The sequence below is a fragment of the Drosophila serrata genome, unplaced genomic scaffold (genome assembly GCF_035046125.1).
Source record: "Drosophila serrata isolate PLE 108 unplaced genomic scaffold, ASM3504612v1 contig_382, whole genome shotgun sequence".
Classification (NCBI taxonomy): Eukaryota; Metazoa; Arthropoda; class Insecta; order Diptera; family Drosophilidae; genus Drosophila; species Drosophila serrata.
In genome coordinates, this window is record NW_028257280.1 from 10584388 (window position 1) to 10595573 (window position 11186).

The 11186-nt window shown below is 41.9% G+C and overlaps 3 protein-coding genes across 3 annotated transcripts; all 3 read right to left on the reverse strand.

Moving 5' to 3' along the window:
- Positions 1-499: 499 nt before the first annotated feature.
- On the reverse strand, positions 500-1225 carry UQCR-14L (Ubiquinol-cytochrome c reductase 14 kDa subunit-like). The gene is made up of 2 exons (XM_020942865.2): positions 797-1225; positions 500-735 (listed from the first exon to the last, which is right to left on the reverse strand). The coding sequence occupies exon 1, from the start codon at positions 1131-1133 to the stop codon at positions 804-806; it is 330 nt and encodes a 109-aa protein (XP_020798524.1). The 5' UTR covers positions 1134-1225; the 3' UTR covers positions 500-735; positions 797-803.
- Positions 1226-1487: 262 nt separating this feature from the next.
- On the reverse strand, positions 1488-2609 carry LOC110176465 (uncharacterized). The gene has a single exon (XM_020942824.2). It carries the CDS (start codon positions 2456-2458, stop codon positions 1616-1618), a length of 843 nt encoding a protein of 280 aa, XP_020798483.2. The 5' UTR covers positions 2459-2609; the 3' UTR covers positions 1488-1615.
- A 117-nt stretch (positions 2610-2726) lies between these two features.
- On the reverse strand, positions 2727-4117 carry LOC110176446 (uncharacterized). Its single transcript, XM_020942795.2, has one exon. The coding sequence runs from the start codon at positions 3939-3941 to the stop codon at positions 2946-2948; it is 996 nt and encodes a 331-aa protein (XP_020798454.2). The 5' UTR covers positions 3942-4117; the 3' UTR covers positions 2727-2945.
- Between the last annotated feature and the right edge of the window lie 7069 nt (positions 4118-11186).

The following is an 11186-nucleotide window of genomic DNA, read 5'->3' on the forward strand; positions in this document are numbered from 1 at the left end:
AAACTCCAATTAAAGGGTATTGAAAATCGTTTACTTTTGGCTTTCCTGCGTTGACGTTATCACAACTCTGGCAGTAACCGGCCGCAGACGCAGCGATATCGCTCCCGGTGGCAGCATTATTCCCTATCACATCGGCAACATCGAAACTATGGCAGATCAATTCGAATAACAATAATTTCTTCCGGTCGAATGGCAGCGGCAGAACAATCAGACAGCGCCAGAGATGCAGATAGGCGACGGCAGCCGGCGAATATGTATCTGTATCTGCATCTGCAGCTGCGGTTGTTTGCTGCATTTTAAACAGGATGCGCATAAGTATTCGAGGATTGACAGGATGTGCGGGTCATGCACACACACATACACGCCCCCTCCCCCTCCTACTCCTACTCGAACAAGCCCCCTTTTTAAATCTGAGGACGAAACAACACGTGTTCAGGCGCAGGGTCACACCCCCACACACTAATTTGTATTGTTTTCGCTGTTAATGAATTTCATATAATGTATTTCATACATATATTGTATTTATTCGTACGCTCTTAATGCGAAAATTATTTGCGTTGACATCTACGGAATTTTAAAATGAATGCCAATTCCAGGAAAAGGGATTTAAGTGATGAGGATACGTAGTTATTGGTTAGTTAAACAATTATTATAATATATATATATTTATTCCGGGAAATAAGATACGTCTCGTGTCATAAAGAGCTTCTTCTCATTAGAATTTGATAAGATTTTCTTTAAAATAAATTAATTATTGATAATTATGGTAAGCTAAAATGTTATAGTATTTATTTACCTGGAGATTACTTGCCCCACTCCTCACGCTCCAAGCGCTCTTTGATCACTTCGTTTAGATAGGGTTCCAGGTACTTGACATCATCCTCGTACTTGGTCCACTCTTCCTCGGGCAGGATTGTCTTGGTCATTGAGAGATGGAGAGCTCTCATAATGCGATAGTTGCGTTCATCGTACAGATCACGTGGCAGGCGACGCACTGCCTCCTGCACATCCGCATTCTCGTGCAGACAGTCATCACGGTACAATCCGTATTTATTGAATCCGGACAAGTTGTAGGCCCATCTTCCCAGCTTGGAGAACACCACGGGTCCCTTTCGGGCACAGTACTGAGCCATGATTTTTGAAACAATTACAGAATACTTAAAAGTTTTTGGGTTGCCTTGTTAGCTAAGGAATGACAATGATTACAGAAATGACAGTATTATACCTGGTAAAGCGATTAAGACTATTTCTCCAAGAAAACCTTTATAGAAATAACACTGTAATTTTAAAATATTTAATGAGAAATGTAACCTTTAAAATCTTTACAGTCATACTATTGTATGTTCTTTCTCGAAATTAGATCGAAAGTCTTAATTTGTATGCTTAAGAGTAAGAATACCCTAAACAATACGCTCCCATTATAGAAAAATCCCATAGCTCTTCCCTCTAAAACTTCCAAAAAAGAAACCACAGAAAAAGACAAAATATGTGATAAAATACTTTCGGCATTTATACGAAACTTGCAGAGCATATTGCATATTCTGGCATAATTTTATGGGTAAGACTTCTCAAACGTATATGCGGAACAAGTAACTTCTGTCGAATACTATCCATCTTAGCAAGGACCACAAGGACCAAAGCCACATCCAGGGGGTCCGCATGGTCCGTAGGGTCCGCAAGGTCCGCAGGGCCCGTAGGGTCCGCAAGGTCCGCAGGGCCCGTAGGGTCCGCAAGGTCCGCAAGGTCCGCAAGGTCCGAAGGGTCCGCAAGGTCCGCAGGGTCCACAAGGTCCGCAGGGTCCGCAAGGTCCGCAGGGTCCACATGGTCCACATGGTCCACATGGTCCGCAGCGTCCTTCTGCGATGGGATACTGGTTTGTGGAGAAGCAGGGCAACGGGCAGCAGGGTCCTCCGGGTGCACATGGTCCAATTGGGCACGGTGGACAGGCAGCACTGGGTTTGTAGTTGATGGGGCCGTTGGGATAGCAACAGTACTCCCTGGGCGGCGGGATATCGATGGTCTGTGGCTTCGGCTGGCACAGAATGGATTGACACACCTCCCGCGGCTCGCAGACGCGTTTGGGATAGCAAACCACATAGGGATCGGGGATCATAGATGGATAGTAGATCACCCTCGGTTCACGCACCATTTGCGAGACCCAGATGAGTTTGGGAACCTTGATAACCCTCGTTGCGTCAACCACTTTAGGGATGGTGATCTGCCGGCAGCGGTTCACGACCATCGGTTCCGGGACAATTTTTTCCGTGAACACGACCCGCTTCTTACAGATCATCCGCGGCGGTTGCTGGACAGTGATGCATTTGGGAAAGGGCGGCGGTATACGCGGGGCACATTGCGGCAGTGCCTCCAACTGGGCGGCATTGTAGCACTTGGGGGAACACTCGAAGGGGCCGCAGCAGGGATCGCACGGACTGCAGGGACCGCAAGGAGAACACATGATTTCGTTTTAAAAAGATATTCCGAAAATATTTTAAAAGAACCGAGAACTTTTTTTTTGTCTGGGGTTTACAATTTAATTTTAGTAATTTGGATGTGACTCGAAGCGAAAGCAAGTTCGAAATGGCACATAGAAATACCCAGACCTAATGGTAAGCCAGAAAGTAAAAGGCAAGGCCTACTAGATATAGTTTTGTAAAGAATTTCTGCTTCATTTGGTGTTGCCAGCTTTTTCCCTTAGCTAAAATATGAATTAATATCCAATGAGATTCGCTTAAATCCGATTCTTTTTATTACAGCCAATGAGTCGTCAATGCGTGTTTACAAAGCAAGGTGGACTATAGGACTTTGGAGTTTGGTGTGTGTGATGATCATTTGAGCGGAAGTCGGAATAGACAAGTTCTGGTCCACACGGTACTCGGTTCTGACAACGTGCAATTGCAATCCAGGCGATCCAGTCGTCCACAACGGAAATCCAGATCCACATCTTAACAGGGGCCGCAGGGACCGCATGGCACTTGTGGTCCGCATGGTCCGACGGGGCCGCAGTGCGTGTTCCATGGAGTCGGAGCACATGGATAGCAGGGCCCACACTCTGGCGATTCATATGGACACGGGGGAGAGCAGGGGCCACAGGGTCCGCACACACCTGCTGGCGAGTTGCTAAGCGGTCCGCATGGTCCGCCGGGAGAACAGGGCCCGCATGGTGACGGCACAAAGGGTCCCGATGGCATTGTGAGGCCGCAGGGCCCACAGTTGGGCACAGCGCAAGGACCACAACCGGCACCACAGCGTGGTGGTCCGCATGGTCCGCATGCCCCAGGTCCACAAGGTCCGCAGGGTCCACATGGACCGCAGGGTCCGCATGGTCCGCAGCGCCCTTCTGCGATGGGATACTGGTTTGTGGAGAAGCAGGGCAACGGGCAGCAGGGTCCCCCGGGTGCACATGGTCCAATTGGGCACGGTGGACAGGCGGCACTGGGTTTGTAGTTGATGGGGCCGTTGGGATAGCAACAGTACTCCCTGGGCGGCGGGATGTCGATGGTCTGTGGCTTGGGCTGGCACAGAATGGATTGACACACCTCCCGCGGCTCGCAGACGCGTTTGGGGTAGCAAACCACATAGGGATCGGGGATCATGGATGGATAGTAGATGACCCTCGGTTCACGCACCATTTGCGAGACCCAGATGAGTTTGGGAACCTTGATAACCCTCGTTGCGTCAACCACTTTAGGGATGGTGATCTGCCGGCAGCGGTTCACGACCATCGGTTCCGGGACAATCTTTTCCGTGAACACGACCCGCTTCTTACAGATCATCCGCGGCGGTTGCTGCACCGTGATGCATTTGGGGAAGGGCGGCGGTATACGCGGAGCACATTGCGGCAGTGCCTCCAACTGGGCCGCATTGTAGCACTTCGGAGAGCACTCGAATGGGCCACAGCATGGATCGCAGGGGCTGCAAGGACCGCAAGGAGAACACATTTTTATTTTTTGACTCGAGTTCACCAAAAATTATAATTTTAAGGGAAAAAAACACAATTTTTTTTTTGTTTTACAAAATTTTTGCGGAACAATAATTTGGAAGTTATTCGGAGCGAAAGTGGAAACTGAATGAGTCCCAACGGCACGACGACAGCACTGTGAAAATTCTAGGCCATCTAAGATCGATTTCTGGCAAGCGGAGCTCTTTGATTTCGTACAATTTTTATTTTTTTAAACATACCATATATTGTTTAAAAAATATTTTAAGTATGGCAGCTCAATGTTTAATCCTTTAACCGATGCATTGAAAAAATACCAAACGTTTCTTGAATGGAATGCATTTCACGAACCGAATTGCATCTCCACATGACGTATGCGCGATGTAGTATCTGCATATATTTCAACAATATGGCATCTGCCGTTGAGTGGGTTTAAGCCTTTAATATGCTAGCGCCTTTATGTAGGCGGAGCGCCTTTTTTTCGCCCTGCCGAAAGCCAACTTGGAAAAACTACAGCGAATTACAGAAAAACGTCGGAAAACACTCTGGCAAGAGCGGCCTATTGAATATACATATATGGGCCTTGTTGTTTTTCTTTCTCTTTTGTTTTTGTTTTTTTGTTTTTTTTTTTTTTACCAACACAGTGGCAGTGCCTGGACATGTCAGCGCCGAAAAAAAAGCGTTTGCTATTGGGGCTGCGGATTTTGAAAGCCTTAGTGCGTGGAAGGGGGCGGTGCAATCAGCGCTTTGTGCATGCCACAACCATGGCGACATTGAACAATTGCGCATTCACAAAAAAAAAAAAAAAAACAAAAAAATAGAGAACAAAGAGCCTGGTCACAGCGGAGCATCCATGTTGACAAAGGCTTTGGCAGTCGATTCAGGTAAATTCTAAAATATTTGCTGCATTTAAAGCATAAAAGATTATGGAAAAGAAACACTACTAACTACGGGATGATGAAATATTTTTGCAAATACTTGTAAACGAAGTTTATTATGAATGCTTTTAATGTGTATTTTTATGCAATAAAAAGAAAAACAATTAATACATATATGATAGAATCTTTAAATTGACTAAAAATGATTTATAAATTGTTAAGAAATCACTTCAATTACTTAAGACTTCTACTTTAACCATGTTCCTTTTAAATATCCCCATAATAAATGTCTTAATTTAGTCACTTTGGGAATAAACGTTGACTTAATCGATTTGGTTTCAGGGTGCTTTCTAAGAATCAGCTCACCCAATACCTTGGCCTGTAATAACAAACTCGCTGGCTTATGGCCGCAATTATGCAAGAAAAACACAAACTTCTCGACTGGCCCTAGGCCCTAGGCCCTGCCTGAGCCTCAACCATTTCTGGGCCAAGTTCTAGCCGCAGACAAAGCGACTGCTAATCCCGTGATTTTCGGAACCCCCCAAAGTGCCTGTCTAATCACAGTCACAGCTCCACAGTGCCACCGAAATTGTCAGCTAATAATGCAAACAATAACAGGCAACAGTCCGAAGAAATGGCGCAAATTTCGCATAATTATGGACGGAGGAATAGCGACCACTTCTCTCGTCGAAATTCCCCGGCTAAGGCGTCGCAATTAGCGGAGCTTAGTTTTGGGCCTAGAGGGAGTGTGGTTTGTTTGGATGAGTTTCGGGTGCGGGTTTCAGTTTGAGAGCAAAAGCGACCGGAATAAACACAGCCGCCTGGCCATAAATTGGCCGGGACAATGCCTGCCAGAGTGCAGATAGAGCGGCAAGTGTCAGTTGTCCGATGTTTCTACTTTAGCTGCACGTAGGGAAAAAGTTCTGAGTAGGAAAAAGGGGGATTTGTATATAATTTCTTGTATTTTTAAAATTTACAAGGAAAAGTAACTATATAAATATGTACTTGTACTTGGAAAATGCTAAAAAATAAAGTTTTGCTTAAAATTTAGTATACCAAAGAATTTTCCTTAGTGTCCTTCCTTTTTCAGAGCGTTTCTAGATCTATAACCATAATTTTCGCCTGATTTTGTATTCCAAAATATTAATATTATTATATTTTCTTGAGTGTCCTTAACATGCCAAAACGTTTCAAGATCTAGAACCACAATTTTCGGCTTATTTTCGTGGCACTTGTTCCGCCTAGCCATGTTTTCTCTTCCTCCGATGTACATACTTCTTTAATGAATTTAATCGCGCGTAATAAACCATTGCAGACGCAGGACTCTTCTGGTTCTTGAGCTGGTGGTGGTGGTGGTGGTTCTGGTGGTGCCGGTGGTGGTGTTGATGATGGAGGTCGCTTATGCTGTTTGCCTTCATTCTTTGCGGTCGTGTGACGTTGATAAGTATTCTGATTTATTGACAAACAAACTGTGAGCGGGCGCGGTGTCGGGTATTGTGGCTGCATTTATTTAAATTTATATATTTATTTATGGGCTTTGCACAGACAAATGCACACACACCACACACACACACACATAGAGCAGGACAGATGGATCGGTGTACAATTGGAGTCATGCTTTTGGCCCACTTTTCGGCGGCTGGCTTTTTTTTTGTATGCATTTGCTTCGTTGCATTTCCGTTTGATTTCAATAATTTCAACTTCCGGCACAAACCGGAAATGACAAATAAAATGCACCGCCATTCAAATGCACTGAGAACAAAAAACGTGTGCTGAGTTCAACGCGAGTTGCAAGTGCTTTTTGTTCACATTCCCATAGTTTGCAGTGTTTTTTTTGTAGTGCTCTGTGAGTGAATGAAATATTTTATTCTCTTGAACTGTTGGATAAATGTTCTGAATTCTGATTTAAATTTTTTTAATGAGTGATTGAAATACAATATATAGTGTAGCAGAGGGGTAGCATGGATTTATAAGGGGGGTTTGTTAACAAAATATGTGATGTATTATTATAATAAAATATAAACATTATATATACATTATTATTGTACATGAAATAAAACGAATTCCAAAATTCTTTTATTATTTAGTTCTAAAATACATTTTGTTAGTAAGTTCAGTTCTTTGTTAACGCCTGTCTTTGTTGGCAGCTTAAAAGGATTCTGTTTAATATCCTTTTTGACGTTTTGCAGCCATGCTTGTTTGCGTTAATTGCATCATCTCGGCGGCAACTGTACGGAAAAACGCATAAATAACGTGATTTTCGGAAAGGCTTCTTTTACCCCAAAAATCCGTGCATAAACGTTTTTCTCTTCTTATTTTTTATTTTTCAATTTTTTTTGCAAGGCAGTAAATTTGCAGGCACATGCATATGTGGAATGACCATGAATTACATAAAAAGCCGCAAATACCGAAGTCAAAATGCGTGGCCTCAACGTTTGTGTTGTTGTATGCGAAAAGAGGGGAAAACCATTTCCACTTTGGGTCCCTTGCAACATGCAAACGATTCAGTCGGCGGCGGCGGCAGAAATACAACAAAAATAAAAAAAAGGAATAAAAAATCCAAATATATATTGCAATCCTTTAGGCACGCGGAACATAATGAAACGAAAATGCTACTGTGGCAACAGCCAACAGCAGCTGCAAGGACATGCAGGACCCAGGACCAAGACCCAGCCGAAGCCGAAGCCGTCCGCTTGCCATTTTTGCCGAATAAAGGAAAATAAATAAAAATGTGAAAATATTTCTTTGGCCAACATTTTTACAGCCGCCCGCAGCCCGCCTCCTTATACCATCGCCTTTCAATTCTTTCGCTGACCCCGCTTGCCAACCAATTCGCAGCAATTTTTGTACAAAAAATGTTTTTATTTATTCCTCTGGGGCGGCCTCTTGCTCCTGCCCTGATTCTGCGTTTTCGGGTTGGAAACTTTATCGCGAATATATTCTTTAATATATGTATATCGAATAAGAAATATATATTGATAAAACATTTGATAAATAAAACAAAATATATAAATTATAAGTAATATATAGTGTTATTTGGTTAATAATAGAAGGGTTTCTTATTTAATTATTGATATTTATTTAAATACTCTGATGTTTTTATGACTTTGCAATTTTAATTTATCAGAATCTTGTATTTATTTTAAATTCATAATACATAATAAAGGTATTATAATACAATGTCGGGTCTTTAATTTTTGGAAGCCTTCGCTAAAGGAATTATAATATGTAATAGAAAGTAGAGGCACAAACTTCATAATGTCATAATTCTATAAAGAAACATAGATTCTAATAACATAAGGCAGATCTCAAAGTAATACTGAACTTATGAATATTTTTTAATTATAATTTAACACTGGATATTAAAATATAAAATGTTTTCTTTTTTTAATAAATAATATGGTTTCTTAAGCTGGAAAGTACCGGCACATTAACTAGTGTCATAGTACTAAAAGAAATCTTTTATCCAATGACAGGAAACAGATCGCAAAGAATTATTGAACCTCTGCTTATTCTTAAATAAAAATTAAACTATTATAATAAGAGTAGGACCTTTTACCGATAATAATCGAAAGAGTGTAGGGTGTCTGATTGCAACATTTTTGCCATCCCTAGAATGTTGCTGGTATCCCCCCTCCAATGCACCCAAATCCCTGCAACTGGGCCTGGCCTGTGGCCGCCGGTTGATTTATATTGATGAATGTCCGTTTGTTCGTTAGTTCCGTCTTCGCAGGCTGCCAAAGAGATTTACTTGCAAGGGGCGGGAAGGCGTGGCAGTTATTTAACTCTTTGCCTTTTGTTGTGCTCCACGAGCATGAGCACAAATACATATATATTCGCACACACTCACACACAGTCACACACTGACACATGCTGGGTGCAGTTGCTTATGCTCAGTGCCAGAAATTATTGCATACTTTACGGAAATTAACCGCATTTCCATTTCTTGCACGCACACAGGATGGCCGCGTCATCTCCTCTCTTTCCTCCCCGCTTTTCTTTTCCCCTATGAACTCCACCCGGAGTTTCCTCGGCTCCTGTTGGCTCTTGTACACATATTTACAATTTTAATGACTTTATTTTTGTGCTGGCATAAAATATTTTCATACACTTGCATAAGGTTTGGATCGAGTGGATATTTTAAGGATTTTGTGCAAAAGTAAAATCTTTGTTTTTGATTCACTTAACTTTTTGAAAAAGGAAAAGAGCTTAGCGGTTTGTAAAGTGGTGGGTATTTTTAAACTGGAGGAGAAAATACAAATTTTTGGACTTTCCAAATACTATTTCATTGTTTAATTCATGAATACATAAAGTAATCTCAATAAATCTTTGAAAATTTATAAGAAACGGTATAACGTTTCAAGAGTATTTAAACTTTGTTTTCCTCAATTGAAGCATTTCCTTTTGTTACATTTTCTGAAAGTCGTTACTGCTGATTCGCTCAGGTTACTTTTGAGTGAGTTACTGTAGAAGTGGTGAGGGAATCAACCGTCGCACAATCATATTTCTTTGTGACATTTTCCTTGTGCATTATTAATCAACCGGGAGGATTTTAATTTATGTTGACATGCACTTATTTATAAAATGCAACCATGGCATATAACGAAAAGAGAGAAAAATACATTTTAACCGGAAACCATATACGAAACCAGACGGTCGCTGATTTCTGAGTTATTTTTCGGCAGCGATTATTCTGAGGTCATTAGAGGAGAGTGCTGAAAGTACTTATTTTATACGGAACCCTTAAAGACACCTGAGCAATAAATTTACTGACAGATATTGTTAACGTGCAAATTCTTACACAATTGCTTTGGCAGTCTCAGAGAATTCTATGAATTCTAACTCACAAAAAATTATAAATTTCCATGTATACAAATTTGAATATACCCACGATTGCCTTAAGAAAGACTTGTACTAGGAAGCGACAAAGACTGCCTTCAGGTGTATTAATTAATTAAATTCTTCAAACTGTCTACTTTTCCCCTTTACTGTATTGCATTGAAAGTCGTCACCGGAGCAACAGCACCTGCCTTGCTGAAATTATTAATATTTCTTCGATTTTGATGTGAAGAGCGGAAAAAGTTTATTGCATTCAATCATTGAATGGCAGAGCCATTGCATTGATTGACGGCAGTGACCTGCCCCCATCCTCCCCGGCCTGGGACCAATGCTCAAGGACTGATCAAAGAGCAATTGGCACGCCGGATGCGTAATCTATTTCAAACAGCGACCATGCAAATCGAAGGAGCTCTCTGGATGCTGCTCCATGACCTCACTCAACTGTCGGCTGTCGGATGCAAGTGAGCACAATACAACACAATTTGCTGGTGTTGCTCTAGCTCCCGCTCTTCTTTTTTTTCTAGTTGCCATCCTTTCGTCCTTTTGTCCTGTCAGGCCGTCTGTCGAACAGCGAGATGCATAGAGAAATTGCATATAAAATGCAGACAAATAACTCGCTCCCCATGTTTAGCGTATGCCCTAACGCCTGACATTAACAATGCAGCAGCAGCAGCAGCAGCAACAGCAACTGCAGCAGCAGCAGCAACAGCAACTGCAGCAGCAGCAGCAACAGCAACTGCAGCAGCAGCAGCAGCAACAGCAACTGCAGCAGCAGCAGCAACAGCAACTGCAGCAGCAACAGCAGCAGCAGCAACATCGGCAGCAGCAGCAACCAGCTGGCAATAAAATGTAACAAAGACATTGACTGCTGACAAATAGCATTGCCTGTCAATTCATCAAAAAGAAAAAGGCAACGGAGAGCCGCAGCAAACGCGCAAAACTATTGACATGCTCACGCATTGAACACTCGAAGAAAAATATACCATATATATACATATATACCATATTCAGAGTTCAAAAATACGATATTTGTTTTTAAATAATCGAAGAATTATCTACTTAATTTTATATGACAGTCAATACATATTACATTTTCTTATTTAAATGATTTTCATTATATACCCATAGACGCGCTTATAAAAACAAAATGCAAATTTTTATAATCGCTCTTATGAGACCTAGATAAGATTTGATCGATTAGCTTTTAGTTTCAAATATTAAAAATAATGAAAATATATTTAAATAAATATTCCTTCAAGTGTTTAGAAACTGAATCCAATCGAATGGATATAAGGTGCCAGGGGGGCACATCCTTGCACTGCTGACTCGGCAGACTTGCAGCAAATTTGCTTAGCTGCCAAACCAAATGTCGATTGCTGCAAGCCTGCGTGTGAGCGTGTGTCTATAATGGAAGCGAGACGGTTACAAATTGTTTTGAAATGAAATTCAAACTGCATTGGGAAACGAGAAACAGGGCATGTTGCTCCACGACCTCGAAACTTAAAGATGCAACTGCCTTTCCAGCTTAA

Coding starts and splice junctions, on each gene's coding strand:
- UQCR-14L (XM_020942865.2), bottom strand. CDS start 1,133: ATGGCTCAGTACTGTGCCCGAAAGGGACCCGTGGTGTTCTCCAAGCTG.
- LOC110176465 (XM_020942824.2), bottom strand. CDS start 2,458: ATGTGTTCTCCTTGCGGTCCCTGCAGTCCGTGCGATCCCTGCTGCGGC.
- LOC110176446 (XM_020942795.2), bottom strand. CDS start 3,941: ATGTGTTCTCCTTGCGGTCCTTGCAGCCCCTGCGATCCATGCTGTGGC.